At 45.0% G+C, this 17,242-nt stretch overlaps 2 protein-coding genes across 2 annotated transcripts; one reads left to right on the top strand and one right to left on the bottom strand.

The window, feature by feature from the left end:
* Nucleotides 1–961: 961 nt before the first annotated feature.
* On the top strand, nt 962–13,317 carry LOC120065360 (glutamine-rich protein 1-like). The gene is made up of 12 exons (XM_039016292.1): nt 962–1,263; nt 2,545–2,823; nt 3,059–3,139; nt 3,365–3,469; nt 3,588–4,583; nt 4,954–5,113; nt 5,331–5,485; nt 7,441–7,555; nt 7,829–7,937; nt 11,522–11,682; nt 11,923–12,013; nt 12,283–13,317. Exons 2-12 carry the CDS (start codon nt 2,572–2,574, stop codon nt 12,470–12,472), a joined length of 2,415 nt encoding a protein of 804 aa, XP_038872220.1. The 5' UTR covers nt 962–1,263; nt 2,545–2,571; the 3' UTR covers nt 12,473–13,317.
* On the bottom strand, nt 12,662–16,490 carry LOC120065361 (mitochondrial RNA pseudouridine synthase rpusd4-like). Its single transcript, XM_039016293.1, has 6 exons — nt 15,930–16,490; nt 15,570–15,774; nt 14,938–15,031; nt 14,575–14,725; nt 14,165–14,262; nt 12,662–14,054 (listed from the first exon to the last, which is right to left on the bottom strand). The coding sequence occupies exons 1-6, from the start codon at nt 16,387–16,389 to the stop codon at nt 13,860–13,862; spliced, it is 1,203 nt and encodes a 400-aa protein (XP_038872221.1). The 5' UTR covers nt 16,390–16,490; the 3' UTR covers nt 12,662–13,859.
* Nucleotides 16,491–17,242: the final 752 nt, after the last annotated feature.

The raw sequence follows: 17,242 nt of genomic DNA, 5'->3' as shown, positions 1-17,242 counted from the left end.
AGGTCAACTGAGAAAATGTTATTGTAGCCTGTGTTTGTTTTGTAATGATAACTTTTTTTTGTTTTGCCATTTCAAACAGTGCTTTAGGAACCAGGGTTGTATTCGATCCTTGAAAGGTATTTGGTAAGTTTCAGAATGTACAGTGAAAAAACAAAGATAGATGTGATTCATATCAAATATTTCATTGACATTCCACAACTTCCTGATTCTTTGAATAGAATAAAATATAATAGTCCTATAATTTAATAATTGTATTGAACCTCAAAGACAAGCATCCTTTCTGCTACTAGCATGCATGCCTTAATCGTGACCCTTTCCAAGCAAGTACTCGCGAGAATACGTGCCCATTCGAACTGAATGTAAAATGGCGCCTTCCAACAACTGTGTAAGAAATTGTAAAGTATTGAAAGAAAAGTGCTAGTTATTAATAGAATATACAAAAGCTGGGCCTAAGAGGATCTTCAAGACACATCACAATTTAAATTGTAACAGATAAGACCGTTAGATCAGAATACAGAGGATATGGGTGGGAGTTCTTACTATATCCCAGCATCTGTACCACAACACTAGTGCCCGTGCAATGCACATTAGAGTCCTGTTCGCGTACATGCGCACGATACAAGTGGACGCGGGGGCGAGCTGGACTCAAAATCAGGTGCTGCGGGGGTATCGCCGTCCAAATCTACAGAAAATGCAGAGAATTAATAGTTTGAATAATTACAAGGCATGTCCAACTATATTTACAATGCATTATCACAACACACTCATTGACTGTATAGACACAAACAGTTTAATCGTATCAGTGTCTGTTGACATATTTATTTAATTGAAATACGAACCTTTACAGTCATATGTATTTCTTGCAATAAGAAAATAGTTCGCTGGCCTGCCACCAATCTAGGGTCCCCTGGTCTCTCGGGTGCACGCCATGCTCGTTCCCGTAAAAATGAAATGTGTTGTTGCGAATGACTGTATATGGTTGTTGCCTCGCCTTTACAAGTGGAATTTGCGGTAAAGGACCTCCGTCTCCTCGCCATGTCTGATGTGGCCGTTGCTTGTCAGCAGTCCGGGATTCACGTTGTTCCACCGGGCTTACTTTCGTAATTTTCTATGTATCGATTAAATAATGTTCTCTTAATTAATAGTAACATTTTACAGTTAGACACATATTTTCCACAAACGCTCGGAATTGTATTGGATAAACTTGTACCCGAGCCAAATTCTTTGTGTGGATTTTCCCACATTGTTCTATTCGAAACGAGGGTAAATATCTCAGAAATAAGCACACGTCACGTAGCTGGCTAGCAAGCTAGTTAGCTAATTGTTTAGTTGGCTAGCTAGCTGTTAAATTAAAATTCTTGCAATTCATTGCATGCTATACAATGAATACTAACAAATGGCATGTGGAAAGTAAATTACTTGGGGTTTATCGAATTACTTTTGAACGCCGTGCCTTGGCCGAACCGAGGGGTTTTGGTTTTTATTTAAGGTAGCATGGGAAGATGTACTGCTAGTTAGCTAGCCAGAAAACGTTAGCAACTAGTTAGCTAGGTATTGTTGTAGAATGCTTTGCAGAAGTTGCACGTATATTCATCACTCAAGTACACTATTCTTTTTCAAATGTTAACTTCATTCAGATTGTGGGATTTTAGTAGTTAAACTAGGCAGCATGAATATAATTAACATAAGAAAAAGCAATCATGTGATAGATGGCTAAGGATGCACAGAGGCTGGTGGCTCTGCCCCTGTAGTAAATGTAGCTAGCAAGCAAATCTTAGCATCATAATAATAAAAATACTATCATATTTTTTCAAAGACAGATAATGTATACCACAACGGCCTAATGCAGTATACAGAACATAGTGCCAGTTGTTCAGATGGAGGAATAATTGGTTAAAAGTTCATAGAAAAGGGTTTGCTAGTGCACTTTGCCCCAATTGGCTTCACTTCCCCCTCTAATAGAGCTCCCCTGGCTTGTAGTCCTAAAACCCGGAAATTAGTCACCTCTGGTTCGTTTAGCAATCCCTATGGGGAAAATGAATTGGGAATTAATAGGGTTTTGGAACAAACCCCCAAAATAAGGTCTGAGGTTAACGCAGGCTTAGGGGATCTTATACGTTTTGTTCTATGAGATAATCAGTCAGTTAACATGGCATTTATGAGCTCACTTTTTTCTTTTTTTTTACATAAATGCATCAGAATCCACAAAGTGGCGTTAGCTGATTTAAGATGATCTCATAGAATAAAACGCCTCTATTTACCAGACCCTATTTATCTCTATGCAAACAGTTGTGTACCTGGGCCTTTAAATGTCTAATAGACACTGGGGCTCGTTCAGCCTGACAGAACGTTTTGGAACCTGTTCATGACATTTGTCTGCAATGTTCGAGGCTACTGAACATGGCACTGAAGTGTGTGAGGTTGTATTGGTGACTGTGGCTGCAGTCTATTAACACCAGAGTTAAAGGATGTGATATTGCTGCCCAGTTCTTGACCTGTGATGCTGGACAGGTGTGTTAACTATGTCCTTTCTTTCCCCACCAGGTGCCGTGGAGGGCAGAGTGAATTGTCATGAACGAGCCCGTAGAGAGCGGTGTGGTCTCATTTGACGAATACGTGCGTCAGAAGGCCCGCAGCGTGCCCCAGCACCGTATGAAGGAGTTCCTGGAGTCCCTGGCCAACAAGGGCCCTGAGACGCTGCAGGACTTCAGACAGCAGGGCGACGCCGCCACTACCACCACCATGGTTTACCAGCAGGGGGGCAACTGTGTCTACACAGACAGCACAGAGGTAGCTGGCTCACTGCTGGAGCTGGCCTGTCCGGTAAGAGGAGAGACCTCCTTACGTGGTTCCTTCAGTAGTTCAGTTCTTTTGAATACACCTCAGGCTGCCGAGTTCCCTTTGCCCTTATCTAGTCTATATACATTAAAGAACAGATCAATTGACCAAATTGAGAGTAAAGCCCAACTAATCCTTCAACACTGGCAGCACCTATCTTATTGTCACTATCATTGCTACCTTTGCTCTGCGATTGATTCATTCTCCTGTGGATTAACAGGTGCAGGTGACCTCTGCACAGATCTCACCCCAGATGGCTGCTGGTGTGCACCAGGGGTCTGAACAGCTGATACAAGTACAGGTGAGACCTTCCCTCACTCACCCTACCTATTACACCATAAGCAGTGTTTCCACTCAATTATTCTCCAGACTGGACCGATAGGCCTCTTTATTGACATCCAGGGCCTGTAACCAAAATGTTCAAATGAAAATGCAGTGATCAGGGAAACACAGAACCCCACCACCCTCAGACATGTGGCATGTGATGGATGGTGGTGCACTGTGCATTCTCATTCTCTGTGATCAGGTGCAGATCCAGGGGCAGCAGGACCAGACGGTGGACCTCCAGGGCATCCCCACAGCAGCGCAGCTGGTCCAGCAAGGAGAGCTCACAGAGGAGCAGCACCAACAGGTGCACACACACACACACACCACGCTGCATTATTAAATACACACCCACCCCATCCATGTACTCTCCTCACCCAGTAAGTGTATACACCATGCTCAGGTGTTTGTTCTGTCTCGTTCAGATCCAGGCCCAGTTGGTGGCAGCAGTGTCAGGCGGTCAACAAATCCAGCATATTCAACTACAAGGGGGTCAGCAAATTCAGCTCCAAGGAGGTCAACACATCCAGCTTCAAGGGGACTTACAGGGTGGTCAACACATCCAACTTCAAGGGGGTCAACACATCCAACTTCAAGGGGGTCAACACATCCAACTTCAAGGGGGTCAACACATCCAACTTCAAGGGGGTCAACAAATCCAGCTGCCGGGCGGTCAACAAATCCAGCTACCTTGCGGTCAACAAATCCAACTACAAGGTGGGCAACAAATCCAGCACATTCAGCTACCCGGCGGTCAACAAATTCAACTACAGGGAGGCCAGCAGATCCAGATCCAGACGGTGGAGGCCATGTCTCCTCAGCAGCAGCAGGGCTCTCCCCGAGAGGCAGAGAGGAGAGCTGGCGTCCTCCAACCTGCCAAGAAGCGCAAGATGGATGTCCCCATCCAGGTGTCCTATGCCCTCCCTCAGAGCCAGCAGGTGGTTCTGGCCCTCCCCCAAGGGCAGGGGCAGCAGCAGCAGTACTTGTCCATCCGGCCAGACCTGCTCACTGTGGACAGCACCCACCTGTACAGCACCACGGGTACCATCACAGGCCCTGCCGGGGAGACCTGGACCATCCCTGTATACTCTGGGGGGCAGCAAGGGGGCGTGCATCATATTGCCATTCCCCAGGAGGCCTACAGCACGATGCAAGTGTCCTCCAGTCACCACGACAACAAGGACAATGGAGTGGCCCACTCCTCGTCGTCGGGTGCCTTGTCCGTCCAGTCGGGTGGCACCGAGTCGGTGTCCGGGACGACGAATGAGGAAGTGGTGCAGACGCTGTTCCCAACGCAGTTCATGAACGGGAACATTCACTGCCCTGTGGTGGTGCAGACGGTGGGCGGGGCTTACAATAGCACGCAGCAGCTTCACATCTGGGACCCCCAGCAGCAGCAGGAGCACCAGCTCCACCTACAGGTCAGAACAGGACCTTCACTCCTTGGGTTAGACCCTTACTTTGTCCTTGCCTCCGATTTCAAGGTTTTCCACAACGTTAATGTAGATTTTTGCTTTATGACATATGTTGGATTAATCCATAATTAACAACATGTTGGACTGTTAGATTATGTTGTAGGTTAAGTCAGTACTCTCCACCAGTTAAGCAGGATATGATTGTTTCAATTAATGAACACCTATTCCCTGTCTCCAGTTTTATGTCCCCTGTGCTGTCTTTCTCCCCTTGAAGGCATTTTAGGAAATGTAATTCCCTGCACCACAAATGAGCAAAGCATGTAGTGTGCATGTTTCTCTTCTAACGTTTCACTTCTAATGTGTCCCCCCCCTGCAGGGTCACGGGGAGTCAGAGTCCCAGGTGGAGGCCCCCCAGGAGCTACTGATGCCCATCTCTCTGAAGCCTGAGGAGGGCCTGGATGTGTGGCGCCTCTGGGTCCAGCGCAAGAACGCAGAGCTGGACAAGGATGAGCAGAACAAGCTGGCGCCCATTGGACGTGAGTTTCAACACACTCCCACTCATTAAATTGCCTTCGCCAAGTATGTGAACTTCTCTTCCACTCTCCTCCCTTCCTGTCTCTCTTTCTCCTGCATCTCTCTGTCTTTCTCTTGTAGGTTCTTAATTCTGAATATGTCACTGAATGTTCTATTAGTCAGAGTTTGGATAAAAGTGTCTTCCAAATTACCATATTTATTTTCTCTCTCTTTGTACAGGTCGGCAGGCCCTGCGCTTCCAGGAGGACCTGGTGTCGAGTGCGGTGGCTGAGCTCAACGTGGCTCTGGCTCTCATGACCCAGGAGGCCCAGGGGCTGGAGGGAGAACGTTTTGAGCCTGATGCCCTCTACTACATCTTCCTGTGTATACAGAAGGTATGCATACCACATGACCAGTGGCGTGTAAATCTTGGTGGGGCAAACATCTTCTTTTCTTTTTTTTGATGAATGCCAACAAAGCCACTACACAACACATGAATTGCACTATAACAGTGACAAAATGTTAGGGCCTACATAAAGCTGTCCCAACAGCAGAGTCCTAACAGCAGTCCCAACACCTTACCACTGCTACACCTGGCTATCAGCGAAGCCATGTCTGGCAACAAAACAGTTCATTCAGCCTCATTTACTGCCTTTTAAAAAAACATAGCTGATATGGCTGACTTGCTTAAACAAATGTGGTTTCTACTGACAATTGAAATGTACAAACTATGGCATAAGGGGATGACGAGCTGATAAGAAGCAATCCGTAATTTCGATTAAGACATTCATGAGCGAGCTAGGATGGACGTAGTCAATATAACTATTTGTTCAGCACTTTTAAAATATTGCGACAGAATTCAGAACATGGGCCGTTCTTACAGTATTCTCTCTGTACACCAAGTCAGAACCGTATAATATATAAAGGGGGCATATAAGCAGACAATAAAAGCTCTTACAATATCCAATGATGACATTTCTCTAAAACAGATTATAGGCTAAATGTGCACCACCAAGTCAGAATAGTAGGCTAAGCAATGAGGGGGAAAGGGACTAAATTATTAGGCACATAGGCTACTAACAGCTTACTGCACAACATACACTTTGTGTATTTCTTTCTTAGCTACAGTATACATATCTCCCTGGCATATTACATAATTTATGCACAGCATACAATACATTTTTGGACTCACCTTGTTGTGCTGTGCTCACTTGAACTACAGTGGTGCAGTGGTTCTTGGTGGCAAATTTTGTCATCAAAGTCTGGCAATCTCTGGATTTGTGGTGCTTTCAAGACAACTGGGAACTCTGAGCGGGGGAAAAACAAGGTCGTATCATGCCGTCCGTGATCTTCAGGTCTGTTCTAGAAAGAGGCTTGAGTTCCCAAGTTTGACAACCGTTCAAAACTTATTTTCATAGTCAGAGCTTGTTTCTTTGAGTCCCCAGTTGTCTTGAACTCCCTGAAGTCTGAGATTTCCGAGTTTCCAGTTGTTTCGAACGCGCTAGAAGTCATGCTGGATTGACAGCATGGCCAATGTTTAATGTTTATCCTTTTTAAGCTTGGAAAACAGACCCTTAAACCCAGACTTGGACCACACACCCACTCCACTGAATAACAGGCTAGTGATTGCTTTGCAATGCTTACAGAAGGCCATTGATTCCTTCCAAACCACTCATTGTTGAATTTGTGACGTGTAATGTTTATGGCTGATGAGCACCAATATGTTTTGTATATAATTTCTCTTCATATGACAAGGCTTGAACAGGATTTGCCAGTAGATTGTCGACTTGATTAATGATAATGTTTTCTAGCTAAGATTTTGAAAGTATGATGTTGACGTGATCAGTCCAATTAAAGCTATGGTACATATAACGTGATTTGACGTCATTTTATCTGTAGCCAATGACCTTGAGCCTTCTTGGATGGGCACTTCTAATGTAACTCTATGGCAGCACCCAAGGGGTTTGAATTTTTGAGCTCTCCCGTAGATTTTGCAGTGACGTAGTGTCCCCATGAGTGACAGAACACTTAGCCAATCATGGCTCAACAATCCATATTTTCCACTGGCTGCCCCACCACCAGAGAAAGCACTGAGCTAGGCTGAAACGCCTGCATTTTGGAGCTGCCTTCAGCAAAAAAGAGACAATGTTTGTATGCGGCTTTATTAACTCAATGATTATTATAATTTTTTACATTGTTTGCAAACTGATATGTGACACGTATTAATGCCAAAATAACAGTGGGGCTTAGCCCCACCTGCCCTGTCACTGACATGTACCACAAACACACATGGTACAAGATACTGACTGAAATGTATTACAGTTGATAGAGGTTGTATTTCTGCTGGCAGTACCTCTTTGAAAATGGACGGGTGGATGATATCTTCTCTGACCAGTACTACACACGCTTCTCCCAGTGGTTACACAAAGCCCTGGATGAGTGGAGGCCCAGCATCCATCCACTAGGTAAGAGCCACACCGATTGTCTTTTGTGTTTCTGTGTAAGTGCAAGAGAGAGTACAGGTAAAAGCCTGCTGAAGGTCTTAGGGTGGAACTGTCAAAGCACTTTGGAACATTGATTGTTCTGTGCATAGTCTGATAGCTTTTTGTTAAGTGCAAGAGAAACTCACAATTCTGTTGTGTATTTTCGTGACTTCCATACCTGAGTACATTTCTGTGCAGAATGCAGTGGTCTCATTAGAGGAGAGTGTATCGTGATTGGCTGCTCTCTCCTCCCAGGGTACGTCATTCCCAGTCACGTGACAGAGGAGATGCTGTGGGAGTGTAAACAACTAGGAGCCCATTCACCAGCCACGCTGCTTACCACACTCATGTTCTTCAACACTAAGTGAGTCTCACACACTTACATTTTAGTCATCAACCAGAAGCTCTTATCCAGAGCGATTTACAGTTAGTGCATTCGTCTTAAGATCGCTAGGTCGGACAACTACATATCACAGTCATAATAAGTATATTTGACCTCAGAAGCTATCAGCAAAGTCAGAACTAGTAGAAAGAAAGTAAAGTGCAAGTGTTAGTTCAAGAAAAGTCAGGAGGGGGTGCGAGGGTTGGTTCCACCATTGGAGTGTCAGGACAGAGACGAGCTTGGAGGACCAAGAGACCATAGGTGGTTGGGGATGTAGGGTTTTAGCATAGCCTTGAGGTAGGGAGGGGCAGTTCCTCTTGCTGCTTTATAGGCAAGTACCATGGTCTTGTAGTGGATGTGAGCTTCGACTGGAAGCCAGTGGAGTGTGTGGAGGAGCGGGGTAACATGGGAAGGTTGAACACCAGGCGGGCTGCAGCATTCTGGAGAAGTTGCAGGGGTTTGATGGCACAAGCGGGGAGGCCAGCCATCAACAAGTTGCAGTAGTCCAGACGGGAGATGACAAGTGCCTTGATTAGGACCTGCGCCACTTCCTGTGTGAGGTAGGGTTTTACTCTATAGATGTTGTAGAATATGCAGGAGTGGGTCAATGCTTTGATGTTTGCAGAGAATGGCAGTGTTTAGGGTCACGCCAAGGTTCTTTGCACTCTGGAAGGGGGACACCGTGGCATTGTCAACTGTGATGGAGAGTCCCATAGGACGGTGCACAATTGGCCCAATGTCGTCCGGGTTTGACCGGTGTAAGCGTCATTGAAAATAAGAATTTGTTCTTAACTGACTTGCCTAGTTAAATAAAGGTTAAAAAAAATGTAAAGTGTAGCTCGGCCAGGCTTAAGCTGGATGACAGTATAGAGGTGAAAGGAACACCACACACTTCCCCTCTTTCTCACTTTTCCAATACAGTGGATTAAAGGGGTATGCCAGGTGTACTCTGCCTGAAAGAGATCAATTATGCCAGCAAAGGGTCTCATGCTCTGCTGCTGGCACATTGTAGAACAGATGTCAACAGGCAGGAAGTGTACAATGTAATAACCTGCACTGTAGCCCAAAGATATTGCTTTTGTTTTGAACTTGACAGTACAATTTGTGTGTGTGAGTGAGGGGGGATAATTAAATGTTTTACTCGGTGAACGTTATTTTTGCACACATGTAGCCTTGTGCACTTGATCGATGTCTACTATAGTGGCCACTATAATAGAGAAAAAATAGAATGCCTGTTTGTTTCATTCTGTTTCTACTTTAAGATGTTTTTTTCCCAAGTGCAATATTTAGATGTGTGTGGTCACAAGCGTTCTATTATAAAGGCTGTCATGGCTAACTGCAATATTAGTGTATTGTTTTTTCTCTGGACTTGAGTGTCATTTGCAGTAAAGTCTAGGCAACAAATAACATTGGATTGCAGATGCCTAACCAGTCCTCAACTGGCAGCTTCATTAAATAGTACATGCAAAACACCAGTCTCAACAGACTCGGCCAGACTCCGGGATGCTGGCCTTCTAGGCAGTTCCTCTGTTCTTTTGGCCGTCTTAAACTTTTATTTTTATTGGCCAGTCTGAGATATGTCTTTTTCTTTGCAACTCTGCCTAGAAGGCCAGCATCCTGGAGTCTGTTGTTTTCCTGACACCACACTCCGAGTGCCCTCACCTCCTCCCTGTAGTCTCGTCGTTGTTGGTGATCAAGCCTACTACTGTTGTGTCGTCTGCAAACTTGATGATTGAGTTGGAGGCATGCATGGCCAGACGGTCATGGGTGAACAGGGAGTACAGAAGGGGGCTGAGCACGCACCCTTGTGGGGCCCCAGTGTTGAGGATCATCGAAGTGGAGATGTTGTTTCCTACCTTCACCACCTGGGGGCGGCCCGTCAGGAAGTCCAGGACCCAATTGCACAGGGTGGAGTTGAGACCCAGGGCCTCAAGCTTACTGGTGAGCTTGGAGGGGACTATGGTGTTGAATGCTGAGCTGTAGTCAATAAACAGTATTCTTGTCCAGATGGGCTAGGGCAGTGTGCATTGTGATGGCGATTGCATCGTCTGTGGACTTATTGGGGCAGAACGCAAATTGGAGTAGGTCTAGGGTGTCAGGTAAGGTGGAGGTGATATGATCCTTGACTAGTCTCTCAAAGCACTTCATGATGACAGAAGTCATTGCTACGGGGCGATAGTCATTTAGTTCAGTTACCTAAGCCTTCTTGGATACGGGAACAATGGTTGCCATCTTGAAGCGAGTGGGGACAGCAGACTGGGATAGGGAGAGATTGAATTCCAGCCAGCTGGTCTGCGCATGCTCTGAGGACACGGCTAGGGATGCCGTTTTGGCAACGATCTTAGTTTTGTGACGAGACCACTGCTGAGAAAACAAGGGAGACTGAAGTACTAATTGCCTTGCAAAGGTGAAGAGCACAACTCCCGGTACTGATTTCTGATTGCCTAGGAGAGGAGAAAGCACTCCCCCCTCCAATACAGCCACTGATTACAAAAATGACAGCAGTCACAAATTGCCCTGCCCCTTAATCCTGGTTGATGTGTCAACAATCATCTGCAAATTATGATCAGTCAGCAGTTCACACACCAAGTAGGCTACTGGGAAGACAGGCAGCAATTAAGGTAGATGGCCCTAGCTAGCAAAAAGACAATAGTAAACAACAACCAATTAAGACGAATGATACTTATCACTCCTGGAGATGTATCCTGGAGATATCAGGAGTCCTCTAGCTATAGAATGAAGCACACGCACACAATCATCTGGACACATGATTCTGAAACCAATATTCCTGGTTGCTCACTACACCAACATGCTCACATACTTTTTCTCTCTAGTGCTGTCATTCAATTGTACTTTCTTAGCCACAAGGTAATTTAAATGATATAGGTTAGTGGCTGTTTTTATTTCTGCAGGTTAGTTGAGGTGGTTGTGTGTGATAAGGGGGGGGGGGGGGGGATTGGGAGGTATCCAGATGTTCATACCGTTCCTGTACCATACGGGGTATATGGTATTACCATCGGTGTACACAAGGGGTGCTATTTCTTTCCAAATGTTGGGGGCCCAAAAAATGCTAATAATTACTAGCGAAATCCCATAGTGGACTCTAGCTAAATGCTAGCAAGTGCAAGTGAACATAAACTAATTGTAAGGACAGACAACCCAGCTTATATACATTAATTATACAATGATCTCAAAAGGCTACTAACAGTTTGCTGCACACACAACACAAACATCAGACAGCAGGGATCTTGATCCGTGATGGATTGATTCTCTGCTGTAACCAAGAAGCTTGATCTTGCCATCTAGCCACAGCTAGCAAGTTAGCAAAATGCATAGCTGTCTGAGCTGGAGAGAATGTATTTATTTGTAGTTAATAGCAGTGGCGTAGCACACATCCACATAAGGTTGTGTCGGGGACATAGCTTCAGGGGGGGTCCCCAACCTTTTTTGGGGGGGGAGGGTTTGAAAGTCATACTATTCGGTATTTGAAAAAACCTTGGTATATACGATATATTGCTCAAGCCCAGTGTGTGTGTTTTGGTATTAAACAAACCTATCTGCGTTAGGTATTTCCATCTGACGACGGTAGAGCAGCACTTGAAGGTGGCCTTCTCCAAGGTGCTGAGACACACCAAGAAGAACCCGTCCAACCCCAAGGACAAGAGCACCAGTATCCGCTATCTGAAAGGCCATGGCCCTTTGGGGACACACCATGCTGGGCAGAAAGGTGAGATCTTCTCTGACTTAATGTCAAGGAAAATTAATCTTCTTATATTGTAGTCAGACCTGATTTCCATATACCCAGTCACTGAGTGATTTGTATTAGTCAGCTCTGTGTTTCATACATTTTAAACTTTCCCTTTGGGGATAATTCATTGGGCCTCTGATTCGCCGAGTTTGGTAACATGAATTCCATATGCCCCATCACTACTGGCTGGTTCTGACCTCTTTGTTACTTGATTTGCAGTGACTGATGACATGTATGAAGAGCAGGCTGAGGATCCTGAAAACCCGCTGCGATGCCCCATTAAACTGTATGACTTTTACCTCTTCAAATGGTGAGTAATGCCCCTCATTCTCAGTACATTTCTAGTAGCTAAGAGGACGTAATTGCACAGGGTGATGTTTTCCTTGGTGTTAAAAGGTTAAATAAAAAAATACACAACGGCACATTTATCTTCTACTGGAAGCCCTTTTATATGCATTTCTAATTATCAAGTCAACTGTTTATTTTTGTGCTCCTACATTTTTCAACTTAGGTGCACATCTACTACTTGAAAAAAATGTCAGCAGAGCCCTGCAACAACTAATCACCTGTCTCTCTCAGTCCCCAGAGTGCTAAGGGGCGTAACGACGCGTACTACTTGACGCCAGAGCCTGTCGTGGCGCCAAACAGTCCCATATGGTACTCCACTCAGCCAATCACAAGTGAGCAGGTGGAGCACATGCTCACACGCATCATCATGGTGCGAGAGATCCAGGAGACCATCGCCATGTCGTCGGTCAACATGCACTGAGCCGGGAGGGGAGGAGGAACCGAAGCACTCTTCACTCCGAAATCAGCCCTTCTCTAGCGTTCCTCTTTGTGGTACCTCGTTCACTCAGTGTCTAACTCTAAGGACCTCCAGTGACCTGTCTCTACCCATCATACCTTTCAACCACAGGAGTGGGGGACTGACAGTGTTTACAGAGTGGATTTATGGGACTTTTTTAAGTACAGAACCATGTGTTTATTCATCCAATGGCAATTATGTCACCCTCAATGCCCAGTCCAGAATGACCGATTTTTTTAAATATATTTTTCCCCACACGTCACCCACCACTTCACCTAAACCCCTCACTTCACCATAATTCTTTTTCCTGGACTGGCGAGACCGATGGATTTTGACCAACGCAGCAAATCAGAGCTCCTCGTCTACTCTTGTAGGCCACTGCAGCCCCCCAATAAAACTGAAGTAGGCAGAAATGGATGGTGAAATATTGGGACTAATCCAGTCTTAAATATAGTATACACATATATGGACATGTACCTCTTTTACCACACGGACCTCTTTCCTCCAAGCTCTCAGGTCCCAGACATGGCAGGATAACCTACAGACATTTAATAGGACCTCTGCTCACTTTAAAAAAAAATATATATATATATAGGCATTTATGATCTCCTGTATGTATTGATATTACGGTGGTGTTGGAGGCTAAAGAAAGCCTGTGTTTTCAAATATGCCTTTTGTACTGTGAGTGATTTGAGATGCATTAAGTATGTCAAGCCTTAGCTCCGATGTTGAACAGTTCACAATACAGTAGGTTATGTTGCAGTATTCACACATGACTGGGATGTAATGGTAATAAACCAGGCTACTAATTAGTGATTTGAAGTAGTGGTGAGATCTGTACCCCTTATTTTCTCTCATACGAGATCCTCTGGTAGAAAAAAGTCCACAAAATAACATACAAGGGACAAATGTAGGATCTGGTTTTGTCAATGTACACCGTGAAGTGATGTCACTTGCCAGAACTGGCACTGTGCAATTTGTCTCAGGTGGGTAGAGTTTGCACTGATATTTCAATGAATACCACTATTCATCAGTTCACCATTTTACAGGTCTGTATGAAAGTTACAAATTAATTTACTGTTCAAACAAATCTGCATAGATGCTCTCCGCGTTATGAAGAAATGGCCCTGTTCTTAAAATAGACCTGATGATCTGTTGTGATAGGGTCCTAGCATGTGAAATTAGGAAAATGCTGGTTTCATGTATTTTATTTGCCACAGTTAATTCCCAGTCCAGGTACAAACTTAAACCATTAGGCCAAGGGTCACTTGAAGTGATGCTGCTCCATATTTCTGAAGCAAGAAGCAAGTCTTCTGTATCCTGTCTGCACAGCACAGGAACTGCTGAAGCATCATTCATCTGGAATCGGGATCTGCAGTCGTCGCAAAGTGCTGGTGAAATACTTTGGCAGGGGGCAAGACACCGTAATGTCACTCTGACCTTTGAACTCTGGCAGTGTCAGCTGACGGGCATGCAGGTGGAGAGGCAGATAACGCGCCTTGCTCTGTTCCAGTCCCAGCCTCCGCAACACACCATCTGGCAGTTTCTAAAGTAAAAAAAAAAAAAAAAAGCCTGTCAATCACTGGCACCAAAGAGGTCTAAATGCTAGGCTACCTTGTTGTAAAGCTTCTACATTGTGATGTTAGTTTGCCTTACCTGAGGTGCCAGTTTGGTCCAGTGGGAGTATTTGTGGTCTCCGAGGATAGGAGATCTTAGAGCGTATGCCATATGGACCCTCAACTGGTGCTTCACCCCTAGAAGCACAAGAGGGTAGACAGGGTAAGAGAGAGGGAACAGCTTTCTATGAAGGTTCAAAGTTATTGGTGCTACTATAACATTGTGCATAGTATCCTCTAGGACCTAGGTTAATCTGTGTTATTAGCATGTGGTAGACCCCTCAACAACATGACTGAAATCAATTCTAAAAGCTTTAACAAGAGCAAGGTATTGTGTTTAATTTGAAAACAGCATAACATTTTGCAGTCATGTTATATAGCAATCTTTTGGGATGTGCAAAAACGAACAATTTAGAACGACCCCAGAGTCAGCTTCAGTAGTGTCTCTACCTGTGATAGGCTGGAGCTCTACCAGGCTGCAGCCGTTGCTGCTGTCCAGGACACGGTACTGAGTCACGGCACCCTGGGCCTGCCGATTGGCCCGCACTTTGGTCACTCCCTCGCCCCCGTCACTCACCCTATACACAGGACTCAGGCCCATCTGAGAAGGGTTATGGGTAGTTAGGTTCAGTGTATATAAGACTGCCAAGCTCAAAACCTCAAGGACAGCGCAGTATACTAAAAGCCACCAATACAAATGAGAGGAAAGCCTGACTGGATGACAATACTGGTCATAATGACTAGATTTTAACAGAACTATTGGCAGCACTGGTTAAGAAGTTTCAGAGATATTATTACAAAATATGACGTTACCTTGAAGTGAGGCTGAGCCCCTGTGACCTCTCTCTCTATGACGGGAATGTCAATCACTCCCTCAGAGGGAACAGGCACACCCACAGCAACAACCCTGCATGGGGAATAGGGAGAATGGAAGATGATTGAAAGTGTAACGAAACAAGGACGTAGTGTAACGGATGTGAAATGGCTAGCTAGTTAGCGGGTACGCGCTAGTAGCGTTTCAATCAGTTACGTCACTTGCTCTGAAACCTAGAAGTAGTGTTGCACCTTGCTCTGCAAGGGCCGCGGCTTTTGTGGAGCGATGGGTAACGACGCTTCGTGGGTGTCAGTTGTTGATGTGTGCAGAGGGTCCCTGGTTCGCGCCCGTGTCGGGGCGAGGGGACGTACTAAAGTTATACTGTTACAGTAGCATGATGTTGCGAGGCGTGAATCAAGCTCAATAACCCTTGCGTCCAGATTAAGACATTACCGCTGCTCCAAGGGGAAGTTCCATTGGGGGAGCAGTAATGTCTTATTAATGGCAGGGTCATTGCAATAGCTTTATGGCATATTCTATTAATTTGCTGCCCTCAATTGATGGTTTTGAAATGTGAATGATGTGCTGCCTGGATCCTTATTTGAAACTAAATCCACATCCACAAACACACCAATATTTCCTCTCCACTTGGTGGTTTTTGTGAAGATTTTGTACATAGTCCAGTGCTTCCTCAGTCCTTGCCAGCAGGAGGGTCCCTGTCGTCTCCTTGTCTAATCCAAGGCAGACGTGCAGCTGAGACCCAGCCCTTATTCCATCCATCATCTTGGCAAGGATTGGAAGCACTTCTGAGATGTTGTTTTTGTTGCTTGATCCATCTAAGAGGAAGAATATGGGATTTAAATCACTGTGGATTTGACCACTGCTCTAGCACAGATGTGTGTTCTTAAAGGGACATTAAAATGAACAGACTAATTCATCACGTTATCTTTGATTGTGTGTTTGACTCAATACAGCACTTCATACGCCTTACCTTGAACAGAAACTCCATAGGGTTTATTAACGACGGCGAGCTCTGGATGTGGGAGGATCAGACCTCTGTGAAGGTGCTTTGCAAGAACGTTGGGGTGAACATTCTGTAGCTGCTGAGTGAACTGTCGCAGCTCGATGACCCTCTTTTGCAGTTGGGACACTGGCACCGACGGATTAAGGACAGCCGCGTCTGACCCACCACCAGTTGCATTTCCTTTCTGTTTCTCCTGGCGAATTTTGCGTGCAAGGTCGATGGCTCTCAGATTCGGTCTCTTGTCAGAGTCAGACACTGGTGGTGGTTCCTCTCGTCTCGGGGCAGAAGCATGTGCTCGGGTAAGCAAGGATGCTACTCCCTTCGATATGTGACAAATACTGCCCGTTTTCCCTGAGCGAATTACCACTTTACATGTCCTTATAACATCATTATTACAAGCCAATGTAACCGTCCTATAGCTGTTCATGATAACTAGCTTGAAGATCGTTAAATCTCATGTCGTTCTGAAGCTGAAAACACGAGTGCACAATCAGGGTTATCGTCACCGGAAATGATGTAAATTGACTTCCCTTTTTTCAGATTCGCTACCACAGAGTTTCTAAAGCCTGTGCCACAGAGTTTCTAAACCAGAGACGCAACATCTCAAGACTTCCGGGAATGCTTGTGAAGCAGACCAGTCCGTGGTTTGAGAAGTCAACAAGAAGTGAACAATTATTCTTTAGTTGTTAATTTTCTCGAAATCTAAAGGTATAACCTAGATTCGAGACAATGTCTTAAGTATTTAAACATGTTATTACTCCAATTTTCTAGCTTTCTCCAATAGAAAGCAAACACACAGTATTGCCCACGCCTCCCGTATACGGAAAAAACCTTGCCCGACAGGTGGGTGCAAAGGACACTGTCTACCGGTTGTCCCTGCCTCCCACTGGAACAGCAGACTGGAGGTTAAGGATGACAGTTTGCTGGCGAACTAGCTAGTTAGCGACACGGTGTACATACTATGGGATGGGGAGGGATTCAGGCTTGAATTCAGTTTAGGCGACAGTACCACCGTGTGGCTGTCACCTACCATTGAACGTGTTACCAACGCCGTACTAACGTCTGCGTGTTACTGTAATGAAAGCCATAGTTTATATTCAATTCAATTCAAGGGGCTTTATTGGCATGGGAAACATATGTTAACATTGCCAAAGCAAGTAAGGTAGATAATATCCAAAAGTGAAATAAACAATAAAAATGAACAGTAAACATTACACTCACAGAAGTTCCAAAAGAATAAAGACATTACAAATGTCATATTATGTATATATACAGTGTTG

This window comes from Salvelinus namaycush, chromosome 20, assembly GCF_016432855.1.
Source record: "Salvelinus namaycush isolate Seneca chromosome 20, SaNama_1.0, whole genome shotgun sequence".
NCBI lineage: Eukaryota > Metazoa > Chordata > Actinopteri > Salmoniformes > Salmonidae > Salvelinus > Salvelinus namaycush.
The sequence above is the reverse complement of the archived record's forward strand: the minus strand, read 5'-3'. Positions and strand labels throughout refer to the sequence as shown.

Bases quoted from the DNA above. Each gene is read 5' to 3' on its own strand.
- LOC120065360 (XM_039016292.1), top strand. From the start codon at position 2,572: ATGAACGAGCCCGTAGAGAGCGGTGTGGTCTCATTTGACGAATACGTG. The intron at 2,824-3,058 runs GTAAGAGGAGAG...GTGGATTAACAG, and splicing joins TGCTGGAGCTGGCCTGTCCG to GTGCAGGTGACCTCTGCACA. The intron at 12,014-12,282 runs GTGAGTAATGCC...TGTCTCTCTCAG, and splicing joins GACTTTTACCTCTTCAAATG to TCCCCAGAGTGCTAAGGGGC.
- LOC120065361 (XM_039016293.1), bottom strand. From the start codon at position 16,389: ATGAACAGCTATAGGACGGTTACATTGGCTTGTAATAATGATGTTATA. The intron at 15,775-15,929 runs GTAAGGCGTATG...TCTTCCTCTTAG, and splicing joins CTATGGAGTTTCTGTTCAAG to ATGGATCAAGCAACAAAAAC. The intron at 14,263-14,574 runs GTAGAGACACTA...TTGTGCTTCTAG, and splicing joins AGAGCTCCAGCCTATCACAG to GGGTGAAGCACCAGTTGAGG.